The sequence below is a fragment of the Sturnira hondurensis genome, unplaced genomic scaffold (genome assembly GCF_014824575.4).
Source record: "Sturnira hondurensis isolate 20B ecotype Veracruz unplaced genomic scaffold, ASM1482457v3 Scaffold0008761, whole genome shotgun sequence".
Taxonomy (NCBI): Eukaryota; Metazoa; Chordata; class Mammalia; order Chiroptera; family Phyllostomidae; genus Sturnira; species Sturnira hondurensis.
The window spans coordinates 4,572,990-4,589,385 of NW_028081392.1; the positions used below are offsets into that span (position 1 = coordinate 4,572,990).

The 16,396-nt window shown below is 54.9% G+C and overlaps 1 protein-coding gene across 6 annotated transcripts; it reads right to left on the reverse strand.

Moving 5' to 3' along the window:
• Positions 1 to 1,926: 1,926 nt before the first annotated feature.
• Positions 1,927 to 16,374, reverse strand: DUSP13A (dual specificity phosphatase 13A). Of its 6 annotated transcripts, XM_037055980.1 has the most exons (10): positions 16,292 to 16,372; positions 14,769 to 15,193; positions 13,722 to 13,939; positions 11,881 to 11,933; positions 9,551 to 9,754; positions 8,476 to 8,570; positions 5,662 to 5,853; positions 4,688 to 4,861; positions 3,114 to 3,334; positions 1,927 to 2,417 (listed from the first exon to the last, which is right to left on the reverse strand). In XM_037055980.1, exons 2-10 carry the CDS (start codon positions 14,978 to 14,980, stop codon positions 2,215 to 2,217), a joined length of 1,572 nt encoding a protein of 523 aa, XP_036911875.1. In that variant the 5' UTR covers positions 14,981 to 15,193; positions 16,292 to 16,372; the 3' UTR covers positions 1,927 to 2,214. The 6 variants fall into 6 exon arrangements, with proteins under 6 accessions (XP_036911875.1, XP_036911876.1, XP_036911878.1 ...); XM_037055981.1 differs by lacking the exon at positions 5,662 to 5,853 and having other exon boundaries at positions 1,929 to 2,417; positions 14,769 to 16,374; XM_037055982.1 differs by lacking the exons at positions 14,769 to 15,193; positions 16,292 to 16,372 and having other exon boundaries at positions 1,937 to 2,417; positions 11,881 to 12,061; positions 13,722 to 13,806.
• Positions 16,375 to 16,396: the final 22 nt, after the last annotated feature.

The window sequence follows — 16,396 nt, forward strand, 5'->3', positions numbered from 1 at the left end:
GCACTTAATACAGGGCCCGACACAGGTGAAGCAGTCAGTGATTGTCAGTGATTTTTCTACAATTTTATTGTGAAATAAGTTCACATTTGCAGGGAGCTATGAAACAGTGGAGATGTTGGGTGCACACCCATCGCCCAGCTCCCTCTAACGCTCACTTCACACATGACCACAGCGCATGCGCCGGAGAGATGAGCACTGGTGTGACGCTGTTAACTAAACCGCAGACTCACTTCGCATCGCGTCAGTTTCTCTGCTTTTGTCCTTTTCCCCCTCTGGAATCCAGCCCAGAATACCACGTTGTATTTAGGTCAGCTGGTTTTTAATTTTTCATTTATTCGACACACTGAGAGTACTACCAACTTTTAGTCCAAAAGCGGGGTTAGTCCAAGAGCAGAAGTCCAAGGTTCTGAGTAGCAGGCGATGCCAGGAGGCCCAATACTACTACGTGCTATGATGATAGTCACACACCTCACTTTTGACAGCTCGCCACGTGTTGTACAAAGAACTTTCTATCTTCTGCCCTATAACCTTTACAACAACCCTATATGTCAGCTACTGTTACTCCCATGATGCAGTTGGGGAAACAGAGGGGTGGAGAGATCAAGGGCAGGGGGAGGATCTGAATCCAGGCAATCTGGCTCCAAAGTCATGCTCCTAACAGTACCCCACGCCTTTCATGAGGCTGTCCCAGGAAAGAGGGCAAGTGGACACATCATGACAGACTTCCTGGGGCACGTGTAGCAGGCAGGAAACCTTCCTGGGGGACACACCCTTCAGGAGTTCAGTCTCTGTTTTGTGGGGTACTCTGGAAAATGTCTGACTTTCCCCCAACTACTTTCTCAGGGATTTCTCTCTCTCGTCCCCTGCAGCCCTAGATTCTGAGCCTAACCTTCAGAGTACCAGGAAAGTGGCCTGCTGAAACTCAAGTCCCAGGGTGTGGCTCAGCCTCTGGGTGCCTCACCCCAGCCAGCAGAGGCTGGTGGCCCACACTCACAGGCCTGGATGTTGATTTACAGATTGGCTTCTGGGGCCACTATTCTGGGCCCCGCTGACAGTGCAACAGGAGTGGATCTGGGTGGGGAAGGGTGATGAAAAGGTAAGCAGAGTTTGAAGGTCAAGGGCAGTATTCAAATGGACGTGGCTGGCAGGGTACAGAGGCTTTGAGCTCAGAAGAGAGAACTGGGCCAGCTCCAGGGGTAGGGAGTCATTAGACTGGAGGTGTGAACTGAGGCTGTGGGAGCAAGAGGGTCCCCAGGGAGGGCAGGGGCCCTAAGGGAGAGAAAAGGCAGAGGACAGAACCTGAGAAACCTTGACCTTTACGGGTTAACCGGAGGAGGCAAGGGCCGAAAGGGGGCAACCAGAGGAGGAGAAGGAAAGACAACCCATTTAATCATTGTAATCCCTTGTACTACACGCAGGTGAGGAACCTGCAGGTTTTTATTAGGGCACAAGCACAAAGAAACTCAGAACTAAATGTTCTGCTCCATCCTATAACTATCCTTCACCTGGGATTTCCTGTCCCCTTGTTTAATGCCTCTGTTTTCTAGGTGTTTGTCATTTCAGTCAGGCCTTTTGAAAGGAGAGTGTACACGCAAAGGTTGGCTGGGTTCAAGAGGTGCTGTATGTGTGCATAGCAAGTTTTGATTGCCCTTTTTTGTCAGGGTGGTCTGGAGAGGTCCAGGCAACCTAGCACTACCCAGGCATCACCCGAGGGTGGTGGTATGAGGACGACAAGGTGAAGAAAGGCCAGCTAATTCCGAGCATTTATACCCACTCCTTCCTCTTGCACCAAGGGCAGTGTCGCTGACTGGCTCTCACCTGCCCCCTCCTTCATGCAGCCTCACAGGGACTCGGGTCCTTCTCTCGAAGCCACCACACTGAACCAGAGCTGGCCGGCTGTCTGGGGTATCGTGGCCACCCCTGGAGTGAGCCACCACCCCACAAACCACCAGAAGGCCTCCTGTTTTTATGATGATGAACCTTTTATTATAGAGACAGACTGAACTCTTTTGCATAAAGAATCTCTGGATTGGGTCAGGGAAATCCTCCTGCTAAAGGTTGCCCCCGGCTCTCCCTGCCTCTGCCTCAGCCAAGCCTACTTGCTATGTACATCTCGGGGGGACTGGAAACAGCAGAGGCTGCCATCCCCAGGGCCATGCTGGTTGGGTTGGGCCATGCTGGCCAGAGGATCAGGGCTCCCGGCTGTCCCCCAGGTCAGTGTCGCTCTGTCTCCCGCCCGAGGCGGTTGTCCAGAACTTGGAGCTGCCGGAGGAAGCCCGAGTTGGGGCAGATATCGCGGTGGGCCTGCACCGTCTGGATGGCCTCCACCAGTGTCAGGTTCTCATAGATCATGAGGAAGGCCAGGACGACCGTGGCCGAGCGGCTCACCCCCATGGCGCAGTGGACCAGCACGCGGCCTGCAGAGAGACCCAGCCTGGTGTCAGCTAGCTGCCCTCCTACCACCCACCCATTTGGGAAGCAGAGACACTTCTGGCTTCCCTTCAGCACCCCCATCACAGTCCTGGAATACGAACACGGTGTTCACTGTCAGCTGGGGCAAAGGAGGCCCAGAGAGGGCCTGGCTCAAGGTCACACAGCAAGTGAGCAGCTGGGATTCCCTTCTCCTGGTTCAAGGTACTTCCTCCGGCATCCTCTGCAACTCTGGTCAGTGGGAGTGAGGGGAAGACGGCACTCCTGGAACCCCCTGGACTGTGGCGGATTACAGGGGTGTCTGCCTGTCGCTTTCCCCCAAGCTCTGCCCTCTCCCTGTCCCTGCAGGCCTGTGCCAAAGCTCCATTTTAGGGCAGCCAGCTCAAGAGCCCTCCCTAAGGTCCTGTACCTGCTGCCCAACCTGGGCCTCTTACTGAGAGATGTGGTTACACCGATAACCACACTGTACCTTGCTTATGTCTGTGATTGCTGGTTTCTACAGTGACTCTGAAGGGGATGCTCACCAGACGGCAGTAGCTATTCTACCCATGGGGTGGGAGGGTTGTTGCAGAGGCTTGTGGCTCAGGACACTCCACCTATCAGCGCCACTGGAAAGACGGAGAGCCCTAAAGCCCACCCCCACCACCCTCACCTCCACCCCAGTCCCTTCCCCAGCAGCTCACCTTGGGGAACACTGAGGGCAGTTCGGATGTATCGGGCAACAGGCAGAAAGTAGACACTGAGGTCGAAGAAGGGGCTGTCTTCTGCCTCGATGCCGTAGTACTCCAGGGGCATCCCATGGTAGAACTTGGCGCCTGTGTCCACCTGAAACTTGCCCGCAGCAACATTCACAATGTGGGTGATGCCCAGCTGGGTCAGCTTGCTCCTGTCCCGGGCTGCATGCCTGGGGGGCGGGCACGGGGCAGCGGGAATTGGAGGTAGGGACAGAGCTCCCTGGCCCAGTTCTGGCTGGGGCGGAACTCGTTCCCTTCCCTCCTCTGCCACCTCTCCCGAGGGCAGAGACTGGAACCAGGGACTCCTCTAGCCAGAGTTCAAGAGTCCCTTCCGCTCAGGCGGACTTTTCTGGAGAGCAGTTGGGCCACAGGCATCAAAAGTCTTAAAAATGTATATAGACTTCGTCCAGCAAATCTCCTAGCCACTTAAAGAATCCATACTGTGCCCACAGATACCCGTAAATTGGATCTAATGATATTTAAGATGGTGAAAACTTGGGAGAAAATGACTAAATATCCTCTAATAGAAGATTATGTGCAGGTAAATGAAATACTATGCAAACACTAAAATGTGGCATTAGAGGGAAACAAGGAAAGCCGCTCACGCTGTGTTAAGAACCTGTGAAAAATGCAGAATGCAAAACAGAATGGTGTTTAAGAAGGTTTTAAAAACATGCAGTTTGATTCCACTTAAAAAGCTTTTTATATAAAGCAGATTACAAAATGGGATTATAAAGTGACACCGTTTTTGTTAAAAAAATGTGAAAAGCACTTATGTACGTATGTGTGCATGCATTTTTAAAAGTCCACAGGGATTTTGTTACTGGTTATCTTAGGGAGGGTACGTCTGCCACATTGTCATCAAGACACTGACCCCTAGTCTCTAAATATTACGGAAAATTTCTAAAGTCCACATATATTGGTTCATATATTCTAAATTTGAGAAAAAAATTTAGAAAAAATGCCTCCATCTCACTGTCTGAATACACCCTAGAGGAACTTGTGTGTGTGTGACCAGAGCGCACGCACCGGAGTGTTTCTGGCATCGTGGTTCCCAGAAGCGGGATGTCTCGCGTGTTTGTGTGCGATCAGATGGACCCACTGTGGGGTGTCTGTGCAGTCGAATAGTTACAGCAATAACAAAAGGAATGACCTTTTGCTACATATAGTAACATGGGTGAATCCCATAATTCTGAGCAAATTATGCCAAGCACAAAGCACGCACAATATGGTTCCGTTCACCTGACTTTAACAGACAGACAAAACTAGCTATGTTGTCAGGTGTATGATGAGAGTTTGAAAGGGGTGCTGGAGGTACAAGCAGTGTCCTGTGTCTTGACCTGGGTGGTGAAACTGTTTCTCACGAGGGTTCTACTTCCACTGTTAAAAGAATAACTTCTATAAAAGGGAAGAAACACGTGGAAAGACATCATGGGAGGCAAAGAGGGTGTCACCTGTGCTCACAGAGGGCTCTGGGAGAGGCTCCCCTCCTGCTGCCCCCAACCCCCGAGGGCCAGACTCACGCATCTCCCAGGAAGAGGTTGGGCCAGACCTCGTTGACGTGGCTCAGTGTGGTGGCCCGACGGGCCCACAGCAGGCGCTGTAGCGAGGACAGCGTCGGTGGCTGGTATGGGGACACTGGGCCTGTCCTGTGGATCTTGGGCCTCCGGAGGTCCTGCTTTTGCAGAGAGTCCATCCTAGAACAGGGTGGACACCGCAGTGGCTGGAGGCATGCTCCTGGAAGGGGGGTCCCCCTGACCCAGAGGCCCAGGAGTGGTGCAGAGCCCAGGTGGCAGTGAGATGAGGCGGGAAGGGCTCAGCTAGTTCGTATGAGGTTATTAGCCAGCTCAGCTGGGGATGAGGCCTCACCCCCCTTCCCAAGGAACAATCAACCCCTTGTTACTCTCTCTCCTGCCTTCTTTAGAGGCCCCTGAGGTCAGAAACTTTGGCCAAGGGTCCTTGGAGTTCCTTGTCTGTGGCATTGGGTTAGTTTAGACCCAACCCCTTAAACTGCAGGTCACTTAAGGCTTTGTAGGATGGAGACCTCAGATGGCCGTGGCTCCTCACAATGGAGGCAGCTCGTCTCAAGCCCCCTCCTCTGCTCCTTCCAGGGCTGGTCCTCGGGCCCCCATACCCTCTCACTTTCAGGCGCTTGGAGAGCAGAGCCCCTCTCTGGAGTGAGGAGCCTGGGCTATGAATGACGTTTGTTAGCATCTCTATCCTGGGTGAGCTAATGCCTTTTAGGGGCCTAGTGCCTCACTTGTGGCACCGGCTGAAGCTCAGAGAGAAATCTGTAAGTGATACCCCCAACCACATGGCCTATATGTAGCAAACCTGTGGTTTCAACCGAGTTCTGTGGTCCTGCAGTTCAGTCCCCAGGCTTCCCAGTTACCGTCCTTGGGGACCAGAGAGGGGTCACTAACCCACCCAGCTCCGCCGGGGAGCCTGGTTTTGCTGATACATGTGTGCCTGCAAGCCCTGGGCCTTCCCTCCTTACCCCCTTGACTCAGGCCAGCGCTGCAGGTCAGGTCTCACCGAGGTGGGGTGGGGGGTCTCCAGAGTCTGCTGGCTGAGGGAGTCCTGGACCCTGCCGAGCTGGGATCTCAGTGGCACCAGAACTTGGGTCTGGTGCTGTGCTGGGAAGGAGTGCCTATCTTGGCTAATGGTCCTTGGCCCCCTCAACCAGTATCTAGGGAGGGTACAAACTGGAAAAAACATCCTTTCTCTTGGGTAGGCGGTGCCAGGACCGGAAAGAGAAACAGGCACCCAGGAGGCCACTGGCCTGGCCAAGCTCACACAGCGGGCAGCCGGCGGGCAGGGCGGAAGTGAAGACTCAGCGTTCCCCCTCATCCCCCACTGTGATTTGTCAGGCAGGCTGAGTGGCCTGCCACCGACCTAGGGCATGGTCTAGGGCCAAGAGTGGGGGAGTAGGGCAGGGACAGGGCTAGCGCTGGAGCGGAATGGGGCTGAGGTGGTTCAGCCCAGAACACAAATGCTGTGAAGCGGCTAGAATTCCAGGTTCTCCTCTTGGATCCCACGGGGGTGGGGCCTGAAAGAAGGCTAGGCCTCTGTGTAGGGAAGCACAGCCCTGCCAAACCAGTGGCTTTCTCTCTGTGGGACAGCTCTTTGGGGCTAAAGGCTCTTGGGCCTAGAACTCCCCATGAACTTGGGAGGCTGCTACCTGAAGTGGTGGGAAGAGAACTTTGGAGAGAGGAGGAGAGTTGGGCCACCATCTATTCTGTGGCCTCGAGCAAGTCTTTGCTCCTGTCTTGGCCACAGTTCTCTTCTCATATTAAAATACCCTGATGTTGCTTGACTTGAGGAGTCTCTGGCTGTCTGACCTGAGAATAAGAGAGGAGTGGTTGGGTATGCAGCAACCACAGGGTAGAGAGCGCTGTAGTGTGTTAGGGTGGGGTAAGCCCCCAGGCCTCAGGGTCATCCAAAAGCCACACTGGTCTGGAGCCACCACCTGGTGCTTAAGCCTCAAGCAGAGCACATGAGGCTTTGGGAAGCCTGGCAAGCACGGGCTCAGTCTTCTGTGCTTGGCATGGGGTAAGGCTGCCCCCCAGTGGTCAATAGGTGCCTTGCAGGCTTCAATTGAGAGAGCAGGACCTGGCTCTGCCACCTAGGCTCCTGGGCAGAAGAGGAGATCGCAGGGGGATCAAGGATTGGGGGCTCCTAAGCCACAGCCCCCAGCTCAACTCCTAGAGGACCTATGCCCAGGTCTGAAGGATGGCGCTTTCCCATTGGATTAAGGGGTACTCCTTGTCAGGTCCCATCTGAGCCTCCTTCCTGATGCTCATGGAGGCATCCCTCACCTGCTGCTCCATCCCACTTTTGCCAGCTGAGTCAGGCCCAGACCCTTGCCCTCTGACTCATCCTTCAGTCTCCATGCACACCCAAGGAAGGGGAGTTGGTGGCTGCTGCAGCTCCCCTGGTTGCAGCCACCCCACACACCTGGACTGCCAGGGACCCTGCCGATACTTCCTCCCACACCTCCTTGGCCACCTGAGGGTGAAGCAGGGTCCACCTTTAGCCTGGACAGGGCTGGCTTGGCTTTTCTCCCATTCACCTTAGCCCTCATTTGGCCTCCTTCCTGCATCTCCCCTCTAAGCTGAACAGCTTCCTCTGCAGGCAGCAGCTTGCCTCCTCTTGTGTTGCTGCTGTTCACAAGTTCAGACACTTGTTTTCTGTCTCTGTGTCTCTCCTCCTCTCTGTGTCGCTCTCCCAGCTGCCTCTGCCTCCAACCCTCTCCCAGCAGCTCCTGCTGCTCCTAGCCTCCCAGCACACCCTGCATGCCCGTGGCCTCAGGCCGAGGCACAGGTCGTCTGGAGCGGGCAGCTCTTTGCCACGCACCTCCTCAGCTCCAGAAGATACTGCCCCTGGCCTTCCCTGCTGCCCAGTCTCTGCCTCCTCCTCCCCAGGCATATCAGGTGGGACTGCAAGCATAGGACAGAGATGTCTGATCCAGAGATGTTTTCTGGGCTCCAGATGGGGCCAGAAATCTCTGAGGAGTCTGGCGAAGGAAGCCTTGGGGAGGCGGCAGGTGGGCCCACTGCCCATGATGCTCTGCCACTGGGTGTGTGCATCAGCCTGTGGACCTTGGAGGAAAGCAGACCTGGGCAGAGCTCTTAGGGCTGGTGTCTGTGGCTTGTACCTGTGTGCTTCTCCAAGCCAGCGTCCTCAACGGGCCAGTGGTGAGAATCCCACGGGGTCATACGTGTAAGGCACTTCCCACAATGTCTGCCTCATGGCAGAGGCCCAATAAACGTGCATCTTACAGTACTGTTATTATCACTACTGTGACTGCCATTACCTATTGAAGCCTCAGGCATATTCTGGGTAGAGGGTAACTTTCCCAAGGGACCGTGAAGTTTGGCCTTTATGTCTGTGTTTCCTGATGTTCCTTTCTCTATCTGGTGATGATGTTTATTACACTCACCACTCACTAAGGATGTACTTACTATGTACTAGACAGAGCTAGTGCTTACATTTTCTCATTGAATCCTTACAGTACCCTTATGAGGCAGGTAATATTATCATCCCCATTTTACAGATAAGGAAACTGAGATCAGAGACATTACATAATATACCCAAGGTCACACAGCCAATAAGTGTGGGAGCCAAGATTCAAGCCCAGGTTTTTCCAACTCTACTATACTTTGTCTGTGCCCCTGTCTCAGATCCAGTCCATCCCCCAATCCAAGCCAATACCCTCCCTGCCCCCAACACAATACGCATAGGCACAGGCGCCCTGGCCCTCACTGCCCAGCAAGCTCTGCGTCCCCCTAAAATAGGGGGACTCACCCACCTGTGAGGGTATCTGGCCCAGGCTGTGGTCTCCTGTAACAGGCACTTTGCGCTGCCGACTTCCAGCCGCTTGTCTCTGCACACTTGATGCTGTTTCTATTTTTTGATTTGAGTTTAATTATAAAGCATGATGTGCTGCTCCCCTCCTCTGGCCTCCACCTGCCACTCCCCACTCACCCACGGGCCCCATGGCACGGTCAGCGCCACACCCAGCCAGGCACCCGGCCCTGCTCCAGCAGAGGCAGCCCGGCAGGGGAGGCCTGCGGCATGCGTGCATGTGTATGTTGATTGCGGGGCCATCTTAAAAAGCTCCCTTGGCCTTCGAGGGTGGCGAAGAGCACGGGCAGAAAGTTAAAGCTGGAAGGCTCTTCCATGGAGGAGGACAGGGAGGAGGCCAGCCAAAATGACACACAAGCTGGCGGAACTGCCCACATCAGAAGCCAGGTCCAAGGGCTTTCCTTGGGCTAAGGACTGCAGGACTGGCCCAGGATTAAGACCTACGACGAGACCCAGGCTGAGGGACATATGGGAAGACAGACAAAGGTGTACGCGGGGTTCAGAGCGGGTCTTTGGCCAGCCCCGGCCTGCGGTCAGGAGCTGCATGTCCAGAAGCTACTCTGCCCTCGTCGAGGGCCTCCTCCCCCAGGAGGCTTTCCCGCCCAGGTCCCACTCTCGCTTGAGGCCAGTGAGATGGTTTTCAAGGTCAACTGTTCTCATGTTGAGACCTTGGATTAGGAACCCTCCCTACTTCCCTGAGCCCCTCCTCATGTGTCCAAACTTCAGTACTCTTTCCCACCCGCCCACTCACACTCCCAGATGACATGCGCACTGAGACAGGCATACCCGCAGCCATCCCTATAAGGGTCTTGGAAGTCTGAGCTCCAGGGGGTAAGGCTCAGCCCCTGCTGGGGCTCCCCCAGCCCCATGGAGAGCAGGTGGAGGCAGCTGTGGCCAAGGGCTATCATGCCCAATCACAATCCCCACCTCCTCCCCTGCTCCCCCCACCCCCTCCAAGGGACCTTGGGGTCCTGGCCAGGAAGCCTCAGGGCTTGACTGAGAGGGCAGCCCATTCTCACCTGTGGGAGCCGAAGACAGTGGCTGAGAGAAAGTTCAGGCAGCTGGAGGAAGCAGATGGAGTAGCAGGCTATAGGGCGGACCTCACACTGGGCTCTTACCATCTTTTGGGTGTCCACTCGGGGCAGAGCCTCCAGCAGCACCAGCAGGGCCAGTGCCAGCGTGGCAAAGCAGCAGACCCCTGTGGCAGGAAGTGAGGACCGGGTCTGGGGGAGAGATGAGCTCCAGGTCACAGGCAGGTAAACCAGGGCCTAGAGCCCCTGGGGCCATATCACTGCATCAGGGCAGGGGCTGCCACCTAAACCTGCTTCTGCTTTGAGCTCTGGGTAAGGCCCAGAGGTGTGGGAGAGATGAGGAGTCAGGCTGGGGGCCCAGGGCTCACAGAGAGAGACAACTTCTCACAGCCCCTCACTGTCCTGAGTGTCAGCCCCAGGCTGCTGTGTGTGGCTACACACCCCTGCGGGCCTGGTTGCATAGACACTTTTGGTGGATGACACCTCCAGGAATGCACAGTGCTGTAGCCATATAGCTCCCTCCAAGCCAGCTGCCTGATGGGAAAGAAGCTGAGGTTCAAGGTCAGGATTTTTAAGAGCCTCAGGCCAAGAAGTGGGATGACTGGTCATGATCAGAGACCTGCTACTCTGCCAGGTTCCGGAAACCTGTCTAGGGAAAGAGAGCAGGGCAGCAACACGCCTCCCTGTACCAACAGAGCTCCCTACAGTTTCCCACCAGCTTAGCCCCAAACAGTCCTGACTCCTGCCAGAACCCTAATTGTCTTCCATTGCACTCACCCCCAAATTCTAAACCTAGCCCTTTGTCCTGCCCCAATCACCATCCCCAAGATGCTCGTCCTCCTAACAAGGGTAGGGAGTATGGGGGGTGGATTGCTAATGTGCCCCACCTTGGCTGGGCTGGCTGGGCTGGCTGGGCTGGCTAGGTTTTCAGAGACCAAAACATCTCTTTTGGGTTGTTTCAGAGGATTCAGGCCATGCCCTGGGAGGCTCCTGGTAGGAGGAGAAATCTGTTGCTCGCCCAGCTACCCGGAGAGCCTAGGCCAGTCACCTACCGGCTACTGACAGCCCCTTTGAGGCAGTGGGTGGTGTGTGGCACAGCAAAATCGAGGGAGGGAGCAGCATGGGTAGCAGGAGTAGAGAAGTAGACAGCAGCTCTGGAGGCCTAACCCCAGCCCCCCCCCCCCCCGACGGCCCTTGTGGGGGTGGCTGTGAATGTGAAGAACGTAGGTTGTTGGGGCCAGCCAGGGACAGACCCTGCAGGGTGTTGTGGGAGAAGGGCAGTAGGTGCCCTGCAGCTCCCTCACGATCCTGGTGCCACTCCAGGAAGGGACAGCCTTGCTTCCTCCCAACCGAGCTGGAGGAAAGTGCAGGGCCACTGCCCGAGAAACTGAAGTGGCACCTTGGCAGGGGGCCTGCGCGGCAGCGTGTTGCTGGGCAGCCAGCTCCTTCCACTGGGCAGCGGGGCCTGGGGCCCGAAGCGGCTCGGGAGAGGGGGTGTCAGGGATCTGTTCCCCTTTGCCACTGCTCCAAATGCACTGGACACAGAACAAGAAGGCAGGGTACATGGGAACAGGAAGGAGTCTGGACAGACTTCAGTAAGACTTTAGGTCCTACCGGGGTCCCCAGAATCAGAGAGGTAGGGAGCGGGGTGCTGCGTCTAAGGCAGAGAACGGATTGTTGGGACGACAGCAGAACTTCACATCATCCGGGCTGTGTGAGGAGGTCACGGCTGGTGGCAGGAACACCTGTTCTCCTTCCCCACGTGGGAATGGCGTGGCAGGCTGACAGGAGAATTGACTAAACTCAGAGCTGCACCACACTGCTCCCTCAGGGCTGACAGAAGGTGTGCAGAGGCGTGGGGCACCAGGACTACCCAGGCCGCCACCTTGGTGGGGTTCAGTGAGCTGCCCCACAGGCTTTCGGCCAAGGAGGCAGGGCAGCCTCAGGGCCAGGTAGGAAGGTCTCTCTGCTTCCATTTTGTGCTCCTCTTTCCTAGTATTTCCATCCTCTCTGGGGTCCAGAGAATCTGGGTAGGCTGGGAGAGAGGGGGATCCAGAGAGATCTTGGCTGGGCCCTGATAAGACCTTGGGGCGGTGAAGGGAGCCCAGCAGTTTGGAGAGTGGGCCCCATCCAGCCAGACACAGCCCTGACAACCGACCTCTGAGCTGGCCCCATCCCATGTTCCCTACCAAGCCTTACCTGGTCTTTCACTTCCTTGGCCCCCCTCCACGTTCCCTGCCCAGCCCTCACCTGACCTCTCACTTCCAACTGCACCCAGCCTTGCCTGCTGGTCCCCTCATACCCGGCCCAGCCCTCACCTGGCCCCTCAGCTCTGGCCTGCACCCCGCAGCTTCTGGTCCAGTTGGCAGAGCTGGTGAAGGAAGCCTCGGTTGGGGAAGACCCATCGGTGCTGCCTCACGGTGACCACCGCCTGGCGCAGGGACATCTGCTGGTGCAGCATGAGGTAGGCCAGGACCAGCGTGGCAGAGCGGCTCACACCTACCACACAGTGCACCAGCACCTTGGCTGAAGAAGACATCCTGGTGAGAGACCCTTTCCCACCAGCAGGCCCACCCAGGTGCTGGGCTGGGGACCCAAGTTCCTTTCCCTGCTCTGCCTTAGGTGCACTCGGTGACAAACCCTGGGCACTTCATTCAAGCTTAATGGGGTTGTTTCCTGATCTGTCAAATGGGTAAACCAATACCTATTTTGCCTGCCCTTGGGATGGGGTCTAAAGTCCTTAGCACAGCTGATAAAACCCTCCGTGAACTGGCCCCTGCTGATCCTGTAGCTTTGTCTCAGGCTGTCCTACCTCAGCCTCCAGCTCTAGGAACACAGGACAATTTTCAGTGTCTTGAAGTTGCCGTAGTCTCAGACCTCCAGCCTTAGCACATGCTACTGCAACTCCTTGTAAACCTTCTTCCCTCCTCTTGGTCAGACTAACATCGACTTCTCACCTGTCCGGTTTCAGCCGAGAGGCGGCTTCCTCACACAGGCTTTCCTGACCACTCACGGTGTCACCTGAATCACAGAGCAGCTCTTCCTTGGCACCGTGGCCCTGTGAACACTGCTGCAGACGGAGGTCGCCCCACCGCCCCATCCTCTGAATGGAGCGGCGCTGCCCTGCGCTCCCAGAGCTCTTCACATCTGCCCACTCGGAGGAGTGGGCACTCATTCTTGACATTTTGACTGTCTTTCCCCTGAACACACAATAAGTTCTGCGAGGGCAGGCACCCTGCCTTGTCAATGTGTAAATTCCTAGCATCTAGCTCAGTGCCTGAGACACAGAAGATCAGAAATAGCTGGTGAGTGAATGGGTAAAGAATGAATGAATGTCAAAGTGCTTTGGGTATGAAGAAGCACCATGAGCCACACGTAGTCTTGTCTCTCCCGTTGCACTGATGAGAAACTGAAGTCTGGAGAGGGAGGCTGGTCTGCCCAGGTTCAAGGACCAAGGGGCACAGCTCTCACCCAGGACAAACACATAATAGGGGCTCAGCTTTCGCCAGGTCTCTTGTTGTCCCCTGGGTATGAGTTTCGTTTTGTTTTGCTTTGGTTTTTTTCCCACTTAAAAGTACTTCGGGGCAGAAACCAGACATCTAGCTACCAAATGGCGGTTTCCCAAGGCTAAGTCATGTAGAGAAAAAGCTGTTTTGCTGTTTGAGAGGCCTGGCTTTCAGCCCCAGGGCTGCTCCTAACTCGGGGCCTGGCCCTGTATTCTGAGCCTCAGTTTCCCCATATGTGAAGCACTGTAGTTGGATCAATGACTGAAGCACTGAGCAGAGGACTTTTAAAACCTGATGGCTTTTTAAAAACTAGAGATGTTGGGCTCCTCCCCTGAGGACTTCAGGGAACGCCTCCCAACAGAGGACCCGGTGGGATCTCTCTATGGGGTGCGCCACAGCCTTCCCAGCCCCCTTCCTCTGGCTGTTTCCTTGCCTCTCTCTCCTGGGCTCCAGGGGGCCCTTCTTTCACCTCAGCAGCTTGTTTTCTGAGCCTGCTTCTTCTACAGCTCACTCCTCTACCTCTGTGTCTCTTACAGTTTGGGGAAATAAACAAATAAACAAACTAGGGATGGGAGGGCATTGATGTTTGAAGGGAAACTAGACTGCCCCCCCCCATCCCGGGATGGAATGGAAGATCGGACCCCAAGTCCTACCCCCAGGTGTGCTGAGCGCACGATGAATGAAGCAGGCTGCGGAAGAGAAGTAGGCGCTGATGTCGAATTCAGGGAGGTCGTGGGCTGGCACTCCCAGGTAGCTCACACTGCTGCCGTAGAAGTCAGGGCCGCCCTGACAATAGAGGCCCCCGTGGGCTGCGTTCAGCACATGGGTGATGCCCAACTTCCATAGCTCAAAGCGGTTATTTGCCGTGGCCCTGGGGAAGGGAGGGAAGGAAAGGAAGGGGCTGGATGCTGGCTGAGCTATGGGGTTCAGGAAGGGGGTTTGCCCAGGCTCCCTGGCTGCCTACTTCAGAGGGATGGAGCCATTAGGGTCCAAAGGGAGCCGGAAGGAACCTAGCAAGTTTGAGCTGGGATCCACGGCTCACAGAGCCACCCTCAGAGCTTTCTGGTGGGAGAGTTGGTATTATGGGAAGTATCTTGAGCCCCTCTTTGCTTCCTGAGGTCATTGCCCCTGCCTTGGCTAGAACAGGAAGGAGAAGATTGCCTTACTCCTGGGACCTAGCTGCCCCACCTTCACTTCCTGCTCCATGGCTTCCCACACACTTCCCACCTCTCCTGGCCACTGCCTCATACCTACTTCTACTCTGAAGGAGGGAGGTGAACTCTACTGTTTAGAAGTGACATCTTTCCTGACTCACCTTTAGTCAGGCTTCCTCACCCATTCGGTGTCCAGAGGAGAGAGGCTGGGACCAGGAAGGGAAGTTCTCTGTCCAATACATTTCATACCCTTAATCACCATTCCCCAGGCACCCGCCCACCAGACTTAGTTATCCTGGATTTGCCAGCAGACTTCTGGGAGCTCCCCTCTTTCAGGCAGGCAAAGTCTCTGCTCTCCCTGGTGGCTGCATATGGTTACTACACAGTCTCCAGAATATAGGGGTCCTAGAGAAAGTCCCTGACCTAGGATGCTCATTGCATAACTATTTCTCTGTATTCCCTTCCCATCTCTATCTCTGGTAAAGAGCCCCCAAACTGTTTCTTGTTCCTCCCACCCCCACACCCTCTAGGCCAGCTACCACTCACGCATCTCCTATGTAAAGGTTGGGCCAAACTTCGTCCACTCGGCTGCAAGAAGAAATTTTCCCTGCCCTCAGGAGCTCCTCCAGTTCCAGGACACTGGGACAAGGAGTGGCTTCGGTATGTCCCCTCAGGTCCGGGAGCGAGGCCTCAGCCATGGGCCAGCCCACCCACTCCTCTGTCTCTGCAGTCACTCGTCTCTGCCTCTCCAGTGTCATTTCTCCTTTTCGGAGACTGGCAGAGACAGGTGGAACAGAAGGAAGTGACTCAGCAAGTCACGGCCTCCAGAGAGAACGGGACATTTCCCTCCCTCCCAGTCGCCCTCCCAACCCCAAACTCCATTACCACATGGAATCAGACACACCTCTGCAAACCACTTTACCTGTTCACCTCCGTTTCTTCAGCCACGGAGTAAGGATAATGACACCTACCTCAAAGCATTGTGAGAATTAAATGAAACAAAGGATAATCTGTCTCTAACACACAGTATATATTTAAGAAACATTCTTTTGAACAGGCCTGAACAGGCTATCTGAATCTCAGGACTGAGTTAAAGTAGAGATCCAGGGTGGACAGGAGGTAGTTGACTCCAAGGATGAATGATAGAAAAAATTCAGCAGGTCTGGGTGGGAACCTTTGGCTGTTGGATGAATTTTTAGATTCTAGGGCTCAGAGGGAGTTTCCTCAGCTGTAGAGTCAGAGAACTATGGAGGATCTCATCTAAAGGGTGCTCACAGGGCTAATGGGTGAAGGTCCGAACAATGATTCTGTAATTTCTCGAAAGAGAAGGCTGAAATGGGCCATGTACGTCAAAAGGGAAGAAGGGAGGTGAATGTTGCCCCAGACTTCCTCAAAAGCCTAACAGCTTGTTACCAGTAACATTTTGGGGTTGGGAGGGAGATTCCTCTAATTACAAGGGCTCTTCTCTCCACAACAGAAACTGGGAAAGGACCGTAACTGTCCTGCCAGAGTTAGTTATTGGCAAAAACAGGTGAGATGTCTTGCCACTCTCAGATGACTTTGTAAAGGCCCTGGTGGGGCTGGGAGAAGTACCAGTCGAAGTGGGAAGCCTCCCTGCTGCCCCTGGCCTTGCGTCCGGCTTAAAGGTAAAGTCCACACCAGGACATCCCATGTAAGCATGTCCACCCCAGAACCTGTCCCTGACCCCATCAGAGCCACTGAAGTCTGCCTTGCACTGCTTGGGGACGCAAGGTGAAGGGAGAGGCTGGAGCCTCAGTCACAGGTGGTTTTGGACTTGGCTTAAGCCAATGCTGGCATAGGTTGGGGAGTTCCTGTAGGGCAGTATAGTGCAGTGGGAAGAGCATGGGTTCTAAGACAGATTTGAGTAGGAATACTGAGTTTGGCACAAGGATTAAGTGAAATATTTATTTATATGTCATTTGGCCTGAGAGTAAAGGGGCAATAAATGGCAACAATGATCATTGTTAGCTGGTTTCTGGAGAGCAGCTAGCTCCCTCCAGAGGAATTAAGATAAATTCCTCTGGTCCTGGTCCTCAAACCCTATTTACCAATCCCTTCGACCCCTTCCCATCCTCTAGAGTCTTCTTCGGCCTCATCCGCTCTCTTTGCTCTTGACGCATGCGCTCTTGGGTTTTTTGGACGTTCTCTACCTG

Coding starts and splice junctions, on each gene's coding strand:
- DUSP13A (XM_037055980.1), bottom strand. CDS start 14,980: ATGACACTGGAGAGGCAGAGACGAGTGACTGCAGAGACAGAGGAGTGG. Junction 8,571..9,550: donor ACTGTCTTCGGCTCCCACAG/GTGAGAATGGGC, acceptor ATCAAAAAATAG/AAACAGCATCAAGTGTGCAG. Junction 2,418..3,113: donor TGCCCTCAGTGTTCCCCAAG/GTGAGCTGCTGG, acceptor GTCTCTCTGCAG/GCCGCGTGCTGGTCCACTGC.